Consider the following 22,835-nt stretch of genomic DNA (forward strand, 5'->3'; position numbering starts at 1 on the left):
AAATATCCAAATATAGTGTACTTTATATGTTCCGTATTATTTATCTTTTGAAGTTTTTGTTTCGAATTATTTCCCACTTTAGAATTTCAAGAAAACATTAATTGCATTTTTTTTTATTTTACCCTTTATTACTCCTAATTAGTTAGTCAAAAAACAACTAATGACAAGGGTTTTATAGTATTGAACATATTGTTTTATTAAAAATCCAGATAGATATGCAAGATCTTAGCTGCATCATCATCACTTGAGCACAGTCAGCTCACTAAACAAAAGTTTTATCTTTAAATTCCCTCTCCAAATTAGTGGGAGAAGAAACTAAAAGCCTCTAAATAATGGCCAAGTAGGAAAGAGGTATATATCTCATTAAATCTATATGTAATTGTATCTCATAAAAAAGACAAGGTACAACTCCTCAACTTTATCCAGAAACAAACACTCAATCATCACCAACATATATTTTACACACATTTTTTTTATTTTTCTTCTGCCCTTTTTGCAGTTCATCCCATCCTAACCGTTGGCTTCTTGGTTCTGAAACTACCCTCCACCCCCCACCCCTAGTTTTGCTTTGGATTTTGGTGGGAGAAAAAAAAAAAAAACAAGAACCCAAATCTTGCATTTCTTGATTCACTCAGGTAAATGTGCTTTACACTTCCTTCAAATTCTGTTATACTTGTTTGTTGGATTCTTGTTTTTCTTCTTTCTCCATGTTTATAAGGTTAATATTTCAAAATTCAAACATATGTGTCTATTTGCTGAGCTGGCAGTTTTGTTGAGTTTCTTGAATTATGTTTTGTGTAACATGAACTATGATGTCAAAATTCAGACAAAAGAAAACAATACTCTAAACTAGCAATCTGGTTCAGAGCTCAATGATAGATAAGTTTAATTAATATTTGTTCCCTTTTTAGAGAATCTGGGCTATATGAAAGTCAATAGTACTAAATTTATTTACTTTTTGTCGAAATTCCGACAAAAAAAAATAATAATAATAATCAAGAATTCAGAGCTGTATATTGTATAGTGTATATCTTTCTTGCATTATTATTGAATGAAATTATGGGGCCTAAATCAGTTTCATTAATAGCTTGTTCCCTTTTAGAGAATCTGGGCTATACGAAAGTCAATAGTACTAAATATTTCTTTTGTCGAAATTCCGACCAAAAATAAATAAAAAATCAAGAAATCAGAGCTGTTTGGTGTATATCTTTCTTGCATTATCAGTGAATGAAATTTTGGGGTCTAAATGACTGAACCAGTTTAAGCAAATAGTTGTTCCTTTTAGAAAAACGGGCTATACGGAAGTCGTTTGCTTTGTTCTCCGAACTAACAATACTAAATATTTCTTTTGTTATCTGCAGAAGATGTGAACTATATCATTTGAATGGTAATTATTAAAGGTTAATAAAAAATGACTACTCTATCTTTAGTATCCGGAAACTGTGGGAGAGGAAAGGGAGACGATTCGAATTTCGCAAACGAGTTTTTGGGCAGTGATTCTCACAGAAAGCTATCGCGGAATCTAACCACTATCCAGTTCAAGGATACGGAAGCTTCTAGAAGAAGTTTCCGCGTTTCCGCGGGAGTTAAAAAGGGGAAGAAGCACGATTATCCATGGCCGGATGATATTGATCCGAATAACAAGGCACCGTTAAATTATCTCTCCTACTTTAAGCCACTCGAAGACAAACCTAAACCTGTCACACTCGCTTTCGAGAAGCCGCTCGTTGATTTGGAGAAGAAAATCGTCGAGGTACTTGTTTATTTATTACTTACCTAGAAAATTAACCTTAAACTACTCTGTCTTAATCCGTAAATTTTTATATTATTTATTTATTTTATTATTATGTGTGCAGGTTCAGAATATGGCTGATGATACTGGATTGGATTTCACTGATCAAATTAATGCTTTGGAGCTCAAGTATCAACAGGTGAAATTCGATAAAAAAATTATCGAACGTGGACGTATGTACACTAACACTACACATTAAATCGAATAACTTGATTATTAAAAAAAAAACAATTTCAGGCTCTTAAGGATTTATACAAACATTTGACTCCAATCCAACGGTTAAACATCGCTCGACATCCAAACAGGCCTACTGTGCTTGATCATATATTAAACATCACTGACAAGGTACATCTTAGAATTTTCTAAAATTATGGGCTTTTAGGTATTATAGTGATTATTTTTATTTTATTTTAGTTTTAAATTTTTAAATTTTTTTTTTTTTTTGTAAGTGGGTAGAACTGCACGGAGATCGAGCGGGTTATGATGATCCAGCAATTGTAACGGGTATAGGGAGTATCGAGGGTCGAAGCTACATGTTCATAGGCCATCAAAAAGGAAGGAACACGAAAGAAAATATCATGCGCAATTTTGGAATGCCAACTCCGCATGGGTAACTAACTTTCTCGAAAAGTTATTATTATTTATTATTTTTTTTTTCGAGCTCGTGGTAAATTTTATTGAATTGAATTTTCGTATAATCGATATATTTTCCATTTGTTTTTGGTTTATTTGCAGCTATAGAAAGGCTTTGAGAATGATGAAATATGCGGACCATCACGGATTTCCAATCGTTACGTTTGTGGACACACCTGGCGCATTTGCTGATCTGAAATCCGAGGAATTGGGACAGGTGAATTAATTGATAAACGGGCTTAACTAGGATTTTTAAATTTTTGTGACAACATTTGACCGCAGTTTAAGAATTAATCATTGCAGGGTGAAGCAATAGCGTACAATTTGAGGACAATGTTTGGTCTAAAAGTTCCGATTATCACAATAGTAACCGGTGAAGGTGGCTCGGGTGGCGCTCTTGCAATCGCTTGTGCCAACAAACTGTTGATGCTCGAAAATGCTGCTTTCTACGTCGCAAGGTGAAATTTTTCTTACTAGTATATTTTATTTATTAATTTAGTAGAGCTATGAACTTAAGAATGGTAAATTATTCTCTCTCTCTCTCTCTCTCTCAGTCCAGAAGCTTGTGCTGCTATATTGTGGAAGTCATCGCAGGCGGCTCCGAAGGTATACATACGACTTGTGACGATATAAACGGCAATATATATATTTCTCGAAACGAAAAAATATTTAACAAAGTTTATATAAATGCCATTGATTAATTAGGCTGCCGAGAAACTGAGGATTACGGCTCAAGAGCATTACAAGCTGAAGATAGCAGATGGCATTATTCCTGTAAGAAAACTGATCCTATTATATATACTGATGTTAGTTGCATTGTAAAAAAATCGAGCCAATAGCAATTATAATTTATTTATTTATTTTCGTTTTTTCGTTTTTCAGGAACCACTTGGAGGTGCACATGCTGACCCTCTATGGAGTTCTCTCAGGATTAAAGATGCCATTATTACGCAAATGGAGGTAAATTCGAAATTACGAAGTTTACCTTAAATAATCGGAATTTATAGTTGCGTATATTGATCACATAAATTCTGTATATTAGTAAACATTAAATCTATTTTCGCCGAGTTTTCGCTTGATTTAGGAATTAGCAAGGATGAGTACAGAAGAGCTACTCGAACACAGAAGGCTCAAATTCCGGTCAATGGGATTAACCGGGGTCAAAGAAGGTGCTGAGGTGGCGCCCGAAAGAAAACGCAACATGAAACCGTCCGAGCTAAACGCACCAAAGTTTGCCGACTTAGAATCCGAAATCGAAGATCTCAAGAAAACGATACTCGAGGCAAAGGTGCCGTGGGACCCACTCACCAGCCAAAAGCTCGAGAAGCTCGAAGATGATCTCGAGCAAGAAATGACCAAAGCATTTATTTCAATGGGCTTAATCGAACAAATCGAATCTCTCAACTTAGAGCTCGCTAAATCAGCCAATCCCGATCAAGCCTTGAACGGAGGTCTGAAGGAAAAAGCTGATAAGTTGTTACACGAGTTCAAGAAAAAGCTGTCGAGACCAGGTGCTTATCTCGGATTAAAGCAGAAGCTTCAAAAGCTGGAAATAGTGAGCACGCTTATCGAGATGAAAGAGAAAAGTGAGAAGGTGAAGAGTGAACTTAATCAGAAGCTTTCTTCGGACGTAAAAGCTAAAATGGAGTTTCTAAATACGGCTAGAGAGAAATTGTCCGAAGGGAATGAAATTGACGAAAAGCTTGTTCTAGAAGTTGAAGTTGCTAAGGAAAAGCTGGAGGAAGTTCTGAAAGCAGCTAACTTGCAGCTTTTGGGTACGAAAAAACGGGAGAAATTAACTAACGTGGATAATGAATTTAGAGACGAAATCGCGAAGGTGAATAAAGAGATTAAGGAGGAAATCGAGAAGGTTATTGAAGAAAAGGGACTCGGTTGGAAAATCGAAGAGTTGAAAGAAGAAGCTATGAGAGATTCGACTTCTGAGAAAGTTAAAAAGCTGGAAGCTGAAGTTAAGGAAGTGATTTCCGACGCGCTTAAGGACAGTCCGCTTAAAGAGAGGCTCGAGAGTTTACGGGCGAAACGGAGCGAGGAAGTTTTGGAAGAAGGAAATGTTCCTGTCGATAACGGCAGATGGTGAAATATACGATGTGTACGTATACGTATAACTGTGTGTAACAACACTTGTGTTGTATTCATGTTGAGGTTTGGTTCGTGTATTTGTTGTCTGGTTTTTGAATGTTCTGTTTTTTTTTTGAAAATTCTGTTTCAATATTATATTAATGTATTTATTTTTCAAATGATTCCGAATTAATTATATTTCAAATCCATCATATTAACCATAAAAAAATATAGAAGAAAAAAAAGAAGCTATACATTAATTTAGAGAGAGAGAATTTAAATTTATTGTAAAATTGATTCATCCAAACAAATTTATTATAATGGTTTTGAAATATTTAAATCCAATTCAATACTTAAATACTATTCAAATATTGTTTAAATAAACAATAGATTTAATAGGCTAAAATTCTTTTTCAACTCCCTGGTTTTTTTAGGGAATTCAGTTAAATATTATTAAAAAAAATCTTTGAATAAACCATTAATTTAGTATGCTAATATTAATTTCCAGCTCAATTAATATTTTTCGATGTAGCACGGACATAGAAACAACGATACGATGAAACGAGGAAACGGACGGGGAAACGACATGTACAAAAATTGGGGACACGGGAACTTGGGGGAAAGTTGTAAATATTAAAAGTATAGGGCTATACTTATAAATATGCTACATAAACATATATAAGATTTTATTTATACATTTCTATACAAATATATTCAAAATATATATTATTTTCTTTTTCAAAAAAAAAATATATATATATATTATTTTCAACTATCAATTTGCAATTGATAAAATAATTGAGGATTTTTTTTTTTTGAAAATTCGTTTTTCAAACATCTTTTTGACTTTTCACAAATTGCAAAATGACCATAAGTTTGAGATATTTAGAAAGTTGAAGTTTATTTTTTAAGTGTATGTTGGAAATTTAATTTAGTAAATATAAAGAGTAAACTATAACCAACCCCTGAAATAAGGTCTATTGAAGAAAAAACCCCTCATTGACTTTTTAACTATTATTTTAATGATCATTAACAAAATTCACTCGATAGTTTTTTTTTTTTTCAATAAAACTCCATGGATTTTCCTAAAATTCTAAGAATTGTTTTTTCCCACTCTATTCGATTATGTGCCATAATATAACACAACATTCTTTACTATATTCACCGTGCAACGCACGAGTGTAGGGGTGGTTTCGGTACGGTTACCGAACATTTTGTTCAATACCGTGTACCTACCGTATCTTTCGGTATTGAAAAATTCTATACCGTTACCGTACCAACAATTGCGGTATACCGTTATTCGGTATACCGTTAGTTTCAGTACGGTATGATCGGTACGTGGTAATCTACCGTACGTCATTTTGTTGATGAACTCGGATGATACAATAATTAAGATGAATACTAATTAAATGCATAAATACAACAAATTAAGCAAATGAATATGGTAATCAAACAATTTACATGAATATACATTATACGACCGTAATAGCGTATGTTGCTTCAATTAACTAATGATTACTAAGATATGTATAGAAAAATTGTAGAAATTAATGAGCAAAAAGTTTCATGGTTTAAGTAAGATAATTAAAAAAAATATGTTGTAATAATGCAAATGAAACAAAAGGGTGAGAAATTAGGGGGGAAAGAAAGGGAGAAGAAAATTATGGCAAAAAATATTCCACCAATAAGAGATTAGTTGGACTTTGAAACTAAAGAAATACGTGAAATAAACAACTTTAACGAGAACCAAATTAAATATTGAGTTTGCATAAATATATGAAAATAATAAAAAAATAGAATTATGTATATATAATATATATAGGATGTATCATATCTTTATTCTTGTTTTTTATTTTTATTTTATAATATTTGTTGACTATATTTTTTATATTTACAATATAAAGGGTAAAATATATTAACTAATTTTTAAAATACAAAGTTACGGTACGGTACGGTATTACCATGGTATTGAAGATACAATACCGCTACCGTACCGTAAGATAATGGTACGGTACCGATACCGTACCAAATGTAGTGGTAACCGATAGTTCGGTATTTATTCGGTAATTGTTGGTAGGTATACCGTGGTAATCGGTATTTGGTAATTTTTGCCCAGCCCTACACGGGTGTATTACTAGTTTGTAATTTATTTAAGAAACTTACACACTGCAAGTGCAAGGGGTGGATGTAATTTCTCAAAAGTGATGGGTTTTTTCGTAAATAGAGTTACCTCAAGGAGGTAGTTGTAATTTACGGAGAAATAAAAGGGCTTTTGATTAATAATTGGAAGCCCCATTTAGCAAAATTGATAAATTCTCTATCTGACGCCCTAAAGATAGTCGGACCTTCGTAAGACTTGCCATCACTCTGTTCTAAACGTTTCACTTTTCCCTTTCTTCACAATTCACAATTTTTCTTCACAATTTTGCTTTTTATATCGTTTAGGAAATTTCTGTAGAAGAAATCAATCAGTAGCTTCAGTTTTCTGTAAAAAAACAATTGGTAAATAGGTACATATACACGTAAATAGTTGCGCGGTTTGTTGCTGTCTGGGTTAATTTTTTATCAAACAGTAACAATTCGAGGATGAATTCGAGAGCGAGATACCCGCCGCCGGGGATGGGCGCTGGCCGAGGCGGCGGCGGCGGAGGCGGAGGTGGAGGCGGCGGCGGAATGAACCCGCACGCCGGACCAAACCCTAATTTTCAACCAAGATACGCAAATCAACAATACGTACAGAGAAGTCCGGCGCGGAACAATCAGAATCAGGAATTATTACAAAACCCTCAACCGCAACAATGGCTGCGAAGAAATCAGCTTCCGCCGGTTGATTCCGCCGTCGATGAGGTCGAAAAGACTGTACAATCAGAAGCCGTCGATTCTAGGTCAATATACTAACTACTATTGCTCACTTTATTAGTACCATTTGATTTGATTTGTTTGTTCTTTGTCTATATTTATATTTAGATTTAATAAAATGGGATTCAATTTTTTTTGAGTAATTCTGCAAATTGGTCTCAGTACCTCGATTATACGCGTATCAGAACTTTCGAAAGAAGGAAATTGTAGACTAGGTATATGGGAAACTTTAGATTTTAAAGACGATTGAATGAGGAGTTCTGGGAGTGAGAGTTGAGAAGAGATTGTAGAGACTATTTAGCTGCAATTTTGCTTTTCCTAAAGGATGTGGTTGGTCTCAAATGTTTTTATTTTTTTTCGGTTTCATTCTCTTATTTAGATCTTCCGTGTTTGACGCTCGAGTGCTTTAGTTCTATAAGTTTGCCTTGGGTTTGTTTATGTTCGAATACACGTTGAAATAATATAAAATTGAGAATATTAAAATAAGTATCTTTAATAACAAAACATTGAAATCTTCAATAACAAGAGGGTATTAAAACATTGAAATCTTCAATAACAAGAGGGCAGATGAGTATAACGTCTTCAATAACATGAGGGCAGATTGTCACATGCAGAGGTTGTCAATGTTTGCAACGGAGGATGTGCGTGTTTGCAACGGAGAATGTGCATGTTTGCAACGGAGGATGTGACGCCAAACACGATTGAAGATGAAAACACTTCCTCCCGGCGAACACGATTGAAGATGAAAACACTTCCTCCCGGCAAACACTTGAAGATGAAAACACTCTCTCCACTCTAAGGGGTGTTGTGCTTAGAAATAGTGTATAAATTGAAAATTTTAAAAGTTGAGGCACAATTTATTTTATACAACTGGTTGAGACTCGTATAACTAATTTTTATGGTTCAGACTTGTGCTGATCTAATTATTATTTATTTACACATTTGTGATTCAAACTATTTATATTGGCTTTTCTTTTCAATTAGTTCGCAAGATTGGAAAGGAAGATTGAATTTGCCACCGGTAGACACCCGATACAGAACTGAGGTAATCTATTCCATGACTCCATTTTCAAAAATGTTATGTCAATATTCATTGTGTTTTGTTGTAATATGTTTGTGTAAGAATGAACTTGATTATTATTTGATGGTATATCAATGAAGTTCATACTCCTATTTATTGAACTTTAGACCTCAATGGGAATGTGGTTATGAACTTGATCCTACGGTTGGAAGTTGTTATACTCAAAAAAATTCCTACACAATATCTAAAAGGAGAAACTTCTAGTAAGTATCTAGTAGCTGCTAGTAAGTTTATATCATCCTCCAAAAGTTTCTACAAGTTTCCTTCTGTACAGATAGGTTTTCTCGGGCAATTTTCTTGGACTAAGTCATGACTTCTTGGATCGTACTAAATCTTTTGGCTCCAAAGAAAGAAAAATGGTTAAGTGTTAGCCTAAAAAATGATGGGATGTGACATTGTGATGTCATACACATTCTACTTCTAAATTGATTCTTTAATCCTTTTTTCCTTCCCTTTTTTTTTACCCCTGTGCACTCGTAAATTCTTGAATTGTTGTGGTTTCTATGTTCTCAATGCTCGACAAGTTAGAAATTTGAAAACTCGTGTTACCAGCAAAATGCTGCAGCTAATTATTTGTAGTTTGTGAATTACGACAGAACTGTTAGATTATAGATATAACTCGAGCTACTGTCTTCCTTATTTAACCAATACCATCAACTGATTGACTCCAGTTTTCTATTCAACGTATCTGAATTTTCGGTTGAAGATTCTCACCGGTAAATTTATTGACTGTAAAGTATTAACGGGCCTGCACTCCCCAACTTTATATTCTTGGGGTGTTTGTAGTGTGATAAAAAAAATTCAGTAAGTAGCAATTTGTACAAACTAGTGTATCTCTCTGTCTTTCAGGATGTTACAGCGACCAAAGGAAATGAGTTCGAAGACTACTTTTTGAAGCGCGAGCTTCTGATGGGAATATACGAGAAGGGCTTTGAGAGGCCGTCTCCAATCCAAGAAGAAAGCATTCCAATCGCTCTTACCGGAAGCGATATTTTGGCTAGAGCAAAAAATGGAACTGGGAAAACTGCTGCCTTTTGCATCCCCGCCTTAGAGAAAATTGATCAAGACAAAAACGTTATTCAAGGTGAAATTTCTAACCATCTGACTGTTCATTTAAGTTTAGAATCCGAGGCATGGCAAACATAACATTAGAGATGTACGAAACCAATGACTCTTTGGCAAGTAGCTCATTGATATGCATATGCAGTAGACTCTCGATAAATTAATACTCAATAATTTAATAAATAATTTCTCTCGGTCCTGACTCGGTGACAACGTACTAAATTGTTAATTCAATAATTTAATATTCCGCTAAATTGATTGAATTTTTGTTAGTCCTAACTGTATTAATTTTTAGAGGTTTGTATTTATTTATGACAATATCTATCTATTGCAAGCTTGCTTTTTTTATGCACAAATTCAGTCGTATTGCTCGCGTGTTTTGTAGCTACGGTTATTTGCGCAATATTCAATGCTTATTGAGTTCTCGTACATGTTTGCTTCTTTGCAGCTGTTATTCTTGTCCCGACAAGAGAGTTGGCTCTTCAAACATCGCAAGTTTGTAAAGAACTTGCTAAGCACTTACAAATTCAAGTCATGGTTACTACCGGTGGAACTAGCTTAAGGGATGACATAATGCGTCTCCATCAACCCGTTCATTTACTCGTCGGGACACCTGGCAGAATTCTGGATCTTGCTAGAAAGGGAATTTGCATCTTAAACGAGTGCAATATGCTTGTGATGGACGAGGTATGAATTTCTGGTTTTATTATATTGTTTTGCTTCGTTTCAACTTACGAAACATGTTGTTGAAATATTACACAGCGGATTATTATTCTTGACCTTGTTTGGCTAAATATTTTTTCAGGCTGATAAACTTTTGTCGCCAGAGTTTCAACCTTCGATCGAGCAATTAATTCGTTTTTTATCTGCAAACCGTCAGATACTTATGTTCTCTGCCACGTTCCCTGTTACTGTAAAAGATTTCAAAGATCGATACCTGCGAAAGCCCTATGTCATCAACCTTATGGACGAACTTACCCTCAAGGGTATAACCCAGTTTTACGCTTTTGTTGAAGAAAGACAAAAAGTTCATTGCCTAAACACGCTCTTTTCGAAGGTTCGTATAAATCCCGATCAACACTTTTTAGGCTGTTTCGTAGAATATGTTTTTTTTTACCATCTTGGATGTTTTAAAAAAAACTTGATATGTATATATTTTCTCTTTTCACTACAGCTTCAAATTAACCAATCAATTATTTTCTGCAATTCCGTGAATCGAGTTGAACTTCTTGCAAAGAAAATCACAGAGCTTGGCTATTCTTGCTTCTATATTCATGCTAAAATGCTCCAAGATCATCGTAACAGAGTGTTTCACGACTTCCGCAACGGTGCCTGCAGGAATCTTGTGTGCACTGGTATATTCTTTTCTCTTCTAATCATTGCTGAATTTTTGGATTTTTCATTTGCCCAAAAAAAAATTGTAATAAGGAAAAAAAAAAAAAAAGAAAACCGTCGTAGACATTCACAACTTTTTCTAATCTCATATCATCTCGGAAATTAATTCTTCTTGTTATGTTGTTTCTTGTGCTATAATGCAGACTTATTTACAAGGGGTATAGATATTCAATCTGTAAACGTTGTAATCAATTTTGACTTCCCCAAGAATGCAGAAACATATTTACACAGGGTACGGTCCTTATATACATATATATGTATATGTCAATTTACTGGTGATGTTTCCTCTGATTTTCTTGTAACTCTTCCTGCTAATACGCAGGTCGGTCGATCCGGGAGATTTGGACATCTTGGCTTAGCCGTGAATTTGATCACTTACGAGGACCGCTTCAATTTGTACGTGCATCATTTTTTAGGTTTTGTTGTATTAAATAATGTAGTTAATCGGGTCTTGTTTTTAGAGATGTTATTTACCTCCGTGTTACGTCGTATTTCAGGTATAGGATTGAACAAGAATTAGGGACAGAAATCAAGCAAATCCCTCCGCAGATAGATCAAGCTATTTACTGCCAATGATCTACGGTCGCTGCCATTGGGTTTATGGTTGGAGGTGGCGACACTGGTGAGTAATGAAATTTATGATATTTTTTTTAATGATATATTCTTTTAAATATATTTACGGGTTTTCTCTTAGTTTGTCTATGTATCGATTATTTGCTGCAAAGCCCTTAATTTATATCCTGTGTCGTATGTTGGATTACGTAATTACTTGATGATTTAATGCAGTGTTAAAAGTGTCGTTTGATAAATATTCCCCGTTCAATTTTGTTTCATCTAGTCGATTATGTCATTTCGAAAAGCAGTCAAGGCAAAACTGTATTCAATTTACGTACTACCGAATGATTGCTCCTTCGATTTTAATCACATGACTTGTTTTTCTGTGACAGAGAAATGGTTGACTGTTGGAAAGTGACATGATTGGTTGTCGGGGATATTGGTCGGTGAAAAAAAAGGTACTTGAATTTACTACACGAGGCATGTGATGCAAGAATTTCTCGGATAGTGGCATATGAAGGATTTGAAATTTATATCGACATTTAAGGTGTTGTTCATTAGCTAAGCGGCTGCCCGTCACACCTTTGAGCCGTGTTATTTTCTGTTTAATTAAGTTAGATCTATATAAGTCGATCGGTTTGATGCAAAAAAAGTTTTCTATTTGAGCAAAGTGAGATTTTGTACCTTTTCAAGAAGTTGGTCTTGGAAGTGTGAATTTTATTTTGTTTCGTTCGGGATTTTATTATTACGACGTTTGTTTGTCTACCAAATTCGCAAATAAGGTGAGATAAGTATTTGCATTTTGCTTGTCTAAACCATAGTCGGGACTAGCAAAATTTTGTTAATGTAACGAAATATTAAATTATCGAACTCACAGTTAATATGTTACTACGAGTCGGGGCCGGGAGAAATTATTATTCAAACAAAATTATTACTTGATCGAGGTTTAATTGTATCAACAGAATATATATAAAGTTAGTTATTCATGATCTTTTGAATTGTAAGTCTATAACAAGGGGTGGAAATCGGAACAAAATTTTCGGTGAATCTAATTCGAAAATTTTTGATTTTGGAATGACAAGACTATGACACATCATTTTGCAAGTGCATGAGGCAAATGTAAGCAATGCTTGTCTCAAAATACAAATTTCTCTTTCCAAAGGAGTCATCCTCTTTTTTTTTTCCAATGAAAATCGAAAATTTTCGGATCTGAATTGACTTCGCCAATCAGGAATTGCAGAATTCGGTGAAAAAAATATTGTCCCAAAATCGAAAATTTTCTATACAATGGAATTCGGAAATTCCGTTGCAATTTCCACCCGCAGATCGATCTCATGATCCTTATTTCATATTTCCCTCTCACTTTCTTCCCTTTATTATTTTCTATTTTTCCTATTTTTCTTCTTCACTCTCATCATTTACATAGAGAGAAGTGCATCCCCCACTTTCACTCCTCTCTCCCACCTTTTCTTTTCCGTTTTCCTTCACTCCTTAGATCCGGCCACCACGACCCGGATCCGGTAACCCACGACCCGGATCCGCCAAACTCCGGCCAATTCCAATGGCAAACGTCTGGAAAAGAAACCCGCCGCCGACGAAGATATTAAGCCCTAGAAGCCTCCTCCTCTTCGTCTTCACCTCCCTTCTGCTACTCACCTTCCTCTACCTCTCTACCCAAACCCCCAAAAATCCCCAATTCAACAACAACCCTTCGCTAACATCAACCACCACCGCCGCCAACAGACCAATCCACCCATTCGATTGCTACAATGCGCCGCAGGCGTACCCTATCTTCGCCAACACCGTCGAAGGCCTCAAATTCCCCTTCGTGTATTCGCTCTCCGACTTCGGTAATCTACCGGAGAAGCCGCACAAGAACATTGTACGGACGCTGAAGGGGAAGCCGTTCAGAAGGCCCGATATTTCCGCCACCGTGCAGGATTTGTTGGGGAAGATGAGATCGGAGAATCGAAATGGAATATTCGTCGATGTTGGTGCTAATGTCGGAATGGCGAGCTTTGCTGCTGCTGTGATGGGGTTCAAGGTTTTGGCCTTCGAGCCGGTTTTCGAGAATTTGCAGAGGATCTGCGATGGGATTCATTTCAATAAAGCTGCCGAGCTGGTCGAGGTTTTCGAAGCTGCCGCTTCCGATCGCGCCGGCAACATCACTTTCCACAAGGTATTTTGTCTCTGTGTGTGTGTGTGTGTGTGTGTGTGTGTGTGTGTTTTAATGTTTATGTTTTCATTGTTGTTGTGTTGTATGAAAATTAATTAGGCATTCCTGTGTATGTAATTTTGTAGGTATCTAACGAGCGTATTTGATTGGTTCGACTAATATGGTTTTCCAGCATTTTCGACTCGATCCTTTACTGCTAAGATTCATTAGTTATGTTATTTACAATTTATCGATGATCATAGACTTAGGTGTCGATTTATGTCTCTTTTTACTATTGCCCTATTTCCGACTTAAATATGTAATTTGTAGTTATCTAATGAGCATATTTGATTAGTTCGACTACTATGGTTTTCCAGCATCTTTGACTAGATTCTTTACTGCTAAGATTCATTAGTTATGTTATATATAATTTATCGATGATCATAGACTTAGGTGTCGATTTACTTCTCTTTTTACTATTCCCCTATTTCCGACTTAAATATGTAATTTCTAGTTATCTAACGAGCATATATGATTGGTTCGACTAATATGGTTTCCAGCATTTTCGACTCGATTCTTTACTGGTAATATTCATAAGTTATGTCTATTGATAATGTTATTTACAAATTATCGATGATCACAGAATTAGGTGTCGATTCACGTCTCTTTTTTACTATTGCCCTATTTCCGACTTAAATATGTAATTTGTAGTTATCTAACGAGCATATTTGATTGGTTCGACTAATATGTTTTTTCCGGCATTTTCGACTAGATTTTTTACTCCTAAGATTCATTAGTTATGTCTATTTGATAATGCTATTTACAATTTATCGATGATCATAGATAGACTTAGGTGTTGATTTACGTCTCTTTTTACTATCGCCCTATTTCCATCTTAAAAATAATGACAATCGATTGTTTTGCATGTGAAAACTTTAGTTGGTCGGTCGGCTTGACAACAGTGCGGTCTCGGCCAGTGGGGCGAAGTTGGCTTTCAAGTCGAACGAAGAGATTGCGATTCAAGTTAAGACGATTCCTTTGGATGATGTAATAGGAGAATCCGAGGCGGTGCTTCTACTTAAAATAGACGTACAGGGCTGGGAGTATCACGTCCTGAAAGGCGCAGAAAAACTGCTGTCTAGGAAAAAGAGCGAAGCGCCGTATTTGATATACGAAGAAGACGAGCGTTTGTTACAAGCGAGCAATAGCAGTGCCAAAGAGATACGAGAGTTTCTTCGGAGAATGGGTTACGGCCAATGCGAACAACATGGAACTGATGCCCATTGCACTAAAACAGATTGAAACTTGACTAACAAAATTCTCCCTAACGAATTTTCCGAGGTATATACGGCCATTGGTCTATGGTGGATGCTATTGAATTCATGGTTCGTGGTGGTAACACTGGTAAGTAATAACATCTATGCATTTCTTTTTTAATATATTTATGGGTTTTCTATTATTTTATTCGTATTTCCGCTATTTGATGAATTCGTCAGATTTCTTGCTGCAAGACTTGTTAGGTTTTTCGAACGTCTGTTAATTGGGAAATCTCCATAGTGATAGAAACTGGATAACTGTAGAAATGTGAATATTCCCTTTTTACATAGATCAAATGATTGTTCCTTCCGTTTTAATAGCAAGTCTTCTTTTCCATGGCAGAGAAACGGTAGACTGTTGGAGAAGTTGACATGACTTTGTCGGGGATTATTAGATATCTTGTTATTTGTTCGATGAAAAACCAAACTTGAGAATTGGCCTCGTGAGACACATTGCAAGAATTTCCCAGGCTGGCATATAAAAAGATTTCAAATTACGTTGGCATGTAATCTGTTTATTTGCTGAGCACACACATCTTTGAGCCCTTTGAGCCGTGGATCTTTGTTATTTTCCTTTAAAATTAAGTTAGAACTATAGGTCCATCGGTATGTTCAAGAAGTTGGTCGGTGTGAATTTGTTTGTTTCGTTCAGGATTATTAGCATGTTTTTCTACCGAATTCGCAAATAAGGTGAGATGAGTTTTTGCATTTTGCTCTTCGGCTTAGTCGTGATATGATTCTATGAAGTTTAAAATATCTTTCGATACGACCTATTTTTTGAAAATAAAAATTATATCATTTTTTGAATAGATTCATGCTCTTCTTCTATCACATTTTCAACAGTTCTGAAGCAGATATGCATGCATACATACAAATTACACATCAATATTGATGTTTGTATTTGTTCACTCATCACGCATTAATTATGAAAGCATATTTTTGTGAATGAATGAATGATTTTCATTTGTTTTATGGCATGGAATATACCCTACTTTACAGATCATGTACTATTTCATTCAATTTATATCTGATTTTGTTACGTAATTTAATGTATTACTTGTATTCATATGGCAAATCACGTCCACCCCTGTGTTCATGTTAAATTACGGAAAAACTCCTATGATTGGATAATTATAACTACTTCATCAATTATAAATCTTCTCACTCATCCACCACCGTGGTGTTAAATTTAGTGCAATTTTTTAGATTATGTGGAATATTTTTTAGTTTGTACCCGTTTTATTCTATTTGAGCTGTATATTTTGAATTAAAACGACCACAAGACATGTTTCTTTTCTTGTGGATATCTGATTGTGTTGATCAGGAATTGGAATTTTTCCGCAAAATAAGAACAAATAAGAGAACATTGTAATCTTGAAGATTCCAGCATAAATTAGATTATAAAAGGTAAAAGGTAAATTATACAAAAGTCAAAAAAGTCAAAACTAACATAGTACATTAAAAACATTAAATTACTACTTCTCTCACAGAGTCCAAGAAACAAGATTTTGAAAAATGTAATTTAGTAATTTCTTGTTTTCTTCACAACAATCTAAAAAAAAATTTGAAAAAAAAAGAAAAGAAAGAAAGAAAGAAGAACAGGGGAAGGAAGAAATGAGGTATTCATTGAAGCAGCAATTCAGTGGAAATGGGGAATAGTGTGTGTTGAACAAAGTTTGAAAGTTGAAAGCTGTGTGATTAGATTTAATATTTAAGACCAATCACAAGAAAAACTCTAAAAGGGATGTCCCATTATTGCATTTTTCTTTGCAGTCCATCGTCGTCCGTACTCTCTCTCTTGCTGCATCAATACCCTCCCATTAATTCTCTCTCTCTCTCTACATTCATTGTAGTGAGAGAAAGAGAAGGAGACTTGTCATTGAATGCAGCAGGGTATGTCCTTTCACCATTGAAGAAACCACATTTAATGCTTTCCTTCTTCAATGCCTCTCTCTCCTCTTCTTCTTGTTTGGTATCTCTCTCTCTCTCTCTCTCTCTCTCTCACACACACACACACACACACACGCATATATACCATTTGCACTATTTAGCATTTACTCCTCACATTCACACAGTCTACACACACACCACACAGTGAAAAACAGTACTCCGTGACTGTGTTGGCACGAATCTTGAAATTTTCATATCCTTATCAGCTTACTAAACCATTTGACCCCAAAAGTCTTGCTGCATTTCTTTTCCCTCTTTATGTCATATCATTTTTTTCATTTTTTTTATTTTATTTTTTGAATTATGAATTTGTTGTTTATTTATGAAAATGAAGTTAGCTGTACTTAACATTCTTGATTAAGTGAATATCAATCTTGAAATTTGGTTCAATTATCTTTCCTATGTGAAAAAACTTGAGCTCCAATTTGGGTGCACTATTTTAATCTTTACTCTTTAGTTACTGGAGGTTAAAACATGTCGTTTATTGCAGTCGACACCCTTATATGTTTCACTACAGGCCAAATTACAACCAACCCGAGATAAGACAAAATTATGAAAAAAAATAATTACGACCGGCCGCCGAACTATGCATTTTCTTACAAAAAAACCCTTCATTTAGTAGGTGAATTTGACACCGTAAGTGGAAGTGTTAGACAATACATAGTTAATGGTGTAGTTGTAATTACTCAAACATGATGGATGTTTTCGTAATCTGACATTACCTTAGGGGGTTTGGCCGTAATTTGCCCTTGTATAATTGATAAAAAAAAGAAAAAAAAAAAAAAAAGCTCCCCATACTATTTTGTTAGTAATAACTAATAATCCTCTTATAATTCAAATTGTTGCTAGCAAATTACCCCTGAAACTCACTCTTTAGAGGTTGTGTGCTAAAAAAAATGCCCTCGCTTTTTCGTTGCTAATACTTATAACACGAGGAGTTTTTCTTTTATAGTAATTCGGCATACCACATGAGTAACACATGTAAATAAACTCTTAAAAACATGTCTAATTCGATAAAAAAACAAAGTGTTGTTAAATAAAGCTAACAATAGTGTATATATATATATGTATACATACATGAAAATTATAATTTAATATCTGAGGTCAGGGGAACAACAGCAGAGGGGGCTGCAATAAATAAAAAGAATTATACTTATAAGTTCCATTGAATCAATCATTTAATATCCTAGTCCAATTACACTCAACATTATTCAACCATTTATAGATTAAAATTAAAATAGAGAGAGAGAGAGAGAGAGAGAGAGAGAAAAAATGTGGTAATTTAATACTTTAATAGCAGAAAATCTAGTATCTGCACATCTATATATCAGACTGAATGGTGGCAGCATTGAATACACACACACATATATAGCTACAAGTACTGTATCGAAATTTATCTTTGATCAAGAATTTCAAGATTTTGCATTTATCTTCTGCCCTTTTGGCCTTATTTTGTTTTACTTCTTCTTCCTTTGCTGCTGTGTGTGTGTGTGTGTGTGTGTTTTCTTGATGGGGAGAGCACCATGCTGTGATAAGAAGGGGTTGAAGAAGGGGCCTTGGACCCCGGAGGAAGACGACAAATTGGTGGAGTACATCAAGAACCATGGTCAAGGAAACTGGCGTAATCTACCCAAGCTTGCAGGTTATTTCTTAGCTCTCTGTGTGTGTGTGTGTGTGTGTTTTAGTGAGCATTGTGAAAAAAAAATTAAAAATTTAGAAGTTTTGATGAGTGCAAGGATTTGAGTTTGAAGCAGAGTTAGGTAAATGGTTAGATGTCTCTGTGATGTATTGTAAGAATACAGACATTACAGCTTAGGAATTATAAAGATTTTTCCCTTGTAATAGAACAAAAAGATATGAGAATTTAATATGCTCTGTTTATTTATTTATTTAATTTTTTTGCAATTTTTTATTTATTTTTTGTATGGTTTTTTAGTTCATTCAATTCCAAGTTTCATCAATACTGCCTATTTTGCATGTACATTAATCTTCATGGAGTTATGTTGAATTTATGCTTGCAAGTTGTTCTTAGAAGTTAGAACAGATCTTTTTGAAATAATAATAGAATGAGTTTAAACATTGTGGTTATTATTTTCGATTTTTTTTTTTGCAGGTCTTCTTCGTTGCGGAAAGAGTTGCCGACTGAGGTGGACGAACTATCTTCGGCCGGACATCAAACGGGGCCCGTTCACCCCCGAAGAAGAGAAGCTCGTCGTACAATTGCACGCCATTCTTGGAAACAGGTTCCCCTCCTTTTTTATATCTCATTTCTTAGATCACTAAATTGCGTTTTTTCGGATAATGAATTGTGTGAGAGTTTGTGTGTGTGTGTTTTAATGTGTGTGTGTTGTTAAATCACTAAATTGTGATTTTTTTTTTGGTTTGTTTTCTGCTAAATTATCCCATTTCACAATGTGTTTTATCAGTTAATGAAAAGTGAGGGAATTTGTATGTGTGCGCGCGCGCGCGTTTATGTGTGCGCGTGTGCGCGCGTGTTTTCCCCAGGTGATTTTAGATCACTAAATTGTGATTTTGTTTAATTTCTTCAGGTGGGCTGCAATATCATCGCAGCTACCGGGCAGAACCGACAACGAAATCAAGAACCTATGGAACACACATCTGAAGAAGCGTCTACTCCAAATGGGGTTCAACCCGCTAACCCACGAACCCGTTACTCTACAAAACGGGTCGCTGACTAGACCGCCCTCTTCCCCATCGACCCGCCACATGACCCAATGGGAGAGCGCCAGGCTGGAAGCCGAAGCCCGCCTCTCCAAAGAGTCTCTTCTCACTCTCCCACCATCAATTGCTAAATACTCATCAGAAAACGATTTCTTCCTGCGTTTGTGGAATTCCGAAGTCGGAGAAACCTTCCGGAACCTTCACAAAGAAAAAAACCCCGCTCCATTCTCGTCGTCTTCATCAGAAGCAACTATCGAAACGGGGTCCGCATCGGTTGCAGTAAAAGACGAGAAAGAGTGCAAGAGCAGCAAATCTTGCATGGATTATTACATTTGCTGTAATAGCTCAAATGAAGTTGAAGACGAATCCGAGTCAACTTTGGAGATGCTTTTCGATTTCCCGAGTAACGACAACGATATGAGCTTCTTAGAACATAGTACCGATTTCTTTACCTTGTACCCTTAACTAGGTAGTTAAATTATAAAAAAAAAAATCACTTGTTCTGATGTGGCATTAACATCTAATCTACTTCACATTTGTTAATGGAACATGTTTTTGAGTGATGTAATTTCTTCGAAACCGACGAATGGAGATTTCTTCTCATGTAATGTAATGTAATAGCAGATCTTTTCGTTGCTCGTCCGAAATGACGAAAGCATGGCCAAGGTTTTACGTTACATTATACAAAACATAAGTGTACATACTACTACACAGACGAAAACTCAATCACAATCACACAGAGGGACGCAGAATAACAAAACAAACGCGAAAATTTACGACGAAAAAATATACACGTTTTTTTTTTAACCGAGGCAACCGAAAGCCTTCTTAGGAACCTGGCCAGTAACGCGGTACTTTGCAGCTAATTCCTCGGCTTTGAGAAGATCTTCGCCTCGTTTGGCTTCAACCATTGCTCTCTTCTCTTCTGCCTGTTTGTGAATTAGTGCTATCTTGTTTTTCATTTTCTCTGCATATTCGGCTTTCTTCTTCTCCACTTGTTCCTGCAAGTGTATACAGATTAGTATTACGTCGATTACATAAAACATCGAGATTTTTTTTTTTTACGAATGTAACCTCGATTTTCTTTAGATCACTTTCGAGCGATGCCTTCTTGCTGTTTTCCCATGCGGAAACTTCCGAGAGCTTCTTTTGAGCTCTGTTATGTCATTAACAGAAAAAAATCGTAAAATAACTTATAAGCTTATTATCCGAACATTTGACAAATTAATTCTAAAAGTAAGACGTAACGGTTTATCCGTTCTTAAAACAACTTATCAGAAGAAGCTGTTTAAAACAAGCTTAGTCAAAAAACGGGGCTCAAAATCAAAACACGAAGAGAAAGAGATTAATTATAAGCCTTACTTGTTCTCGACTTTGGTTTTTTCGCTTTCTTCCCATGCTTTCACGAACGACAACCTCTTATCATCCTCAAGCTTCGCAAAAGCAACATCTGAAACGCGATATCCACATTACTGAATTAATTCACACAATGAATATATATACATACACACACACACACACACACACACACACATATAATACATATATATCTACAATAAGAGCAGTAATTAAGTTCAATTTATTCCAACTTCTAACATAGTTAACTTAAATTAATATACATATATAAATAAACAAGATACAAAATCAACTTAAAATGAATTCAATTAACTGCTAAGACAATCAGACTATATATATTTATAAACTGAAATTTAATTATAATAATAAAAAATATGTGGTTATATATCTAAATTATTACCTCTATCAAGAGACCCCTGCTTTGAGCTTTTCTTTGCAGCCTCTGCATCATATTAAAAACAACAGTAATTAAAGAATTTCATATTTACTTTTTCACCAAATTAAAAAATGTTTCTGATTAATTCATATCCATGCATATGTAGAGAGAGAGAGAGAGAGAGAGAGAGAGAGAGAGAGAGAGTTACTAGCGACGTCGTGAGGTGGAGGGACGACGACCGGCTTATTCTCCATCACCGCCGAGAGTGGTGGCTCCTCCTCCTCCGCCTCGGGTTTATGCGAAACGACAACTTCCTCCGCCGCTGCTGATGTTGCCATTTGTATAGATATATATATATGTATGTATATATAGAGAGAGGGCGGCTCAGCTTCCTCCTCTTCAATTCAACGGCGAAGATGAAACCACAAAAGAAAGAAAAAAAAAAATAGTAAGTAAAAGAGAAAAGGCAGAGAGGATTCCCCACTAAGAGAAAACAACAGAAAAACGAAGTTCCTAAGTATAGAAATGGCGAAATATTTACTATATTTGTCTCTGCGGCCCTTTCAAACTAACCAACAACGATGATTATTACTACATCACTGCGCGTATCAAGCGCGTGTGTCTGCAAGTCTCTGTAATCCTCTGCTTCGGCGGTGCATGGGAGTACACAGCACCGCCCATTTCTAACCGTCGGATTCACTGGAGCCTGGAGGTATCGTACTTGATAATAATAAATTAATAATAGTATAATACAATTAAAAAGTTGTAATATTTCATTGTTATTATTTATGCGGATACAGTAGAATCTCGATAAATTAATAATCTCGATTAAATAATAGTTTTTTCTAATTCCGACTCAGTAAAAATATATTAAATTATTAACTCGATAATTTAATAATTCACTAAATTAATAGAATTTTTTTGGTCCCAACTATATTAATTTAATTTATAGAAGTGTAACAGTAGAGTGCTCTGTAGTTTCATAAATCACTATTTTAAGAGACTACTTATGTGTGAAGTACGTAACTTAAAACAGTTCATGTATATTAAATTATCATGAATAATATAATTAATTAATTAGATTTAAGTTTATATTCTCAAATAACTAAGTGAAGAAGTATGAAGTTATAAGGGTGCAAGAAAATGTATGTGGGTGAGATGTAGAGTGGAGTTTCCTACTTGCCGACAGATTAAAACTTAAGTCGGTGGTTGTCCGGTGCAGCTTTGGTTTAATATTAGGGGCGGATTTACAATTATTGAATTTTATCTCATGGTTTTTAAGTTTTACGTTTTAACATATTTCCCCCTCACACTTTTTTTTTTTTTTTTCTCTTAATTTAATATCTTTTATTTAATATCATGATTTTTGCAATCACCCCGACAAATTTTTTGAAGCGTTACAATTTTAATCTTGAACGGCTCCACACGGCAACTTTGGCAATTTCAATTACCAAATTAATGATGGAGATTAATAGATGCTTTCAACTTGCCATTTTTTCTCGACCATGGAATCATATAATCTTTATTTTATTTTTTTGACTTAA

The 22,835-nt window shown here is 35.1% G+C and overlaps 5 protein-coding genes across 7 annotated transcripts; 4 read left to right on the forward strand and 1 right to left on the reverse strand.

The window, feature by feature from the left end:
- The first annotated feature begins 227 nt into the window (after positions 1 to 227).
- LOC105970745 (acetyl-coenzyme A carboxylase carboxyl transferase subunit alpha, chloroplastic) lies at positions 228 to 4,683 on the forward strand. 2 transcript variants are annotated; one of them, XM_088814315.1, is made up of 11 exons: positions 228 to 635; positions 1,365 to 1,753; positions 1,857 to 1,931; positions 2,030 to 2,137; positions 2,242 to 2,402; positions 2,528 to 2,642; positions 2,729 to 2,883; positions 2,980 to 3,031; positions 3,131 to 3,199; positions 3,308 to 3,385; positions 3,510 to 4,683. In XM_088814315.1, exons 2-11 carry the CDS (start codon positions 1,412 to 1,414, stop codon positions 4,521 to 4,523), a joined length of 2,169 nt encoding a protein of 722 aa, XP_088670441.1. In that variant the 5' UTR covers positions 228 to 635; positions 1,365 to 1,411; the 3' UTR covers positions 4,524 to 4,683. The 2 variants fall into 2 exon arrangements, with proteins under 2 accessions (XP_088670441.1, XP_088670443.1); XM_088814317.1 differs by having other exon boundaries at positions 387 to 635; positions 1,362 to 1,753.
- Positions 4,684 to 6,687: 2,004 nt separating this feature from the next.
- Positions 6,688 to 12,221, forward strand: RH8 (RNAhelicase-like 8). Its single transcript, XM_012988225.2, has 10 exons — positions 6,688 to 7,389; positions 8,348 to 8,408; positions 9,294 to 9,528; positions 9,955 to 10,193; positions 10,312 to 10,563; positions 10,681 to 10,861; positions 11,045 to 11,133; positions 11,224 to 11,297; positions 11,399 to 11,523; positions 11,849 to 12,221. The coding sequence occupies exons 1-9, from the start codon at positions 7,091 to 7,093 to the stop codon at positions 11,475 to 11,477; spliced, it is 1,509 nt and encodes a 502-aa protein (XP_012843679.2). The 5' UTR covers positions 6,688 to 7,090; the 3' UTR covers positions 11,478 to 11,523; positions 11,849 to 12,221.
- A 278-nt stretch (positions 12,222 to 12,499) lies between these two features.
- On the forward strand, positions 12,500 to 15,736 carry LOC105963773 (FkbM family methyltransferase). 2 transcript variants are annotated; one of them, XM_012988227.2, is made up of 3 exons: positions 12,500 to 13,635; positions 14,551 to 15,015; positions 15,271 to 15,736. In XM_012988227.2, exons 1-2 carry the CDS (start codon positions 13,018 to 13,020, stop codon positions 14,911 to 14,913), a joined length of 981 nt encoding a protein of 326 aa, XP_012843681.2. In that variant the 5' UTR covers positions 12,500 to 13,017; the 3' UTR covers positions 14,914 to 15,015; positions 15,271 to 15,736. The 2 variants fall into 2 exon arrangements, with proteins under 2 accessions (XP_012843681.2, XP_088670528.1); XM_088814402.1 differs by having other exon boundaries at positions 12,673 to 13,635; positions 15,108 to 15,351.
- Positions 15,737 to 17,056: 1,320 nt separating this feature from the next.
- On the forward strand, positions 17,057 to 20,190 carry LOC105963777 (transcription factor MYB17-like). The gene is made up of 3 exons (XM_012988233.2): positions 17,057 to 18,519; positions 18,991 to 19,120; positions 19,427 to 20,190. Exons 1-3 carry the CDS (start codon positions 18,387 to 18,389, stop codon positions 20,022 to 20,024), a joined length of 861 nt encoding a protein of 286 aa, XP_012843687.1. The 5' UTR covers positions 17,057 to 18,386; the 3' UTR covers positions 20,025 to 20,190.
- On the reverse strand, positions 20,153 to 21,943 carry LOC105963780 (remorin 1.4). The gene is made up of 5 exons (XM_088814411.1): positions 21,500 to 21,943; positions 21,316 to 21,357; positions 20,922 to 21,009; positions 20,634 to 20,715; positions 20,153 to 20,560 (listed from the first exon to the last, which is right to left on the reverse strand). Exons 1-5 carry the CDS (start codon positions 21,627 to 21,629, stop codon positions 20,363 to 20,365), a joined length of 540 nt encoding a protein of 179 aa, XP_088670537.1. The 5' UTR covers positions 21,630 to 21,943; the 3' UTR covers positions 20,153 to 20,362.
- Between the last annotated feature and the right edge of the window lie 892 nt (positions 21,944 to 22,835).

This window comes from Erythranthe guttata, chromosome 2 (assembly GCF_056151865.1).
Source record: "Erythranthe guttata isolate IM_541 chromosome 2, IM_541, whole genome shotgun sequence".
NCBI classification, from domain to species: domain Eukaryota; kingdom Viridiplantae; phylum Streptophyta; class Magnoliopsida; order Lamiales; family Phrymaceae; genus Erythranthe; species Erythranthe guttata.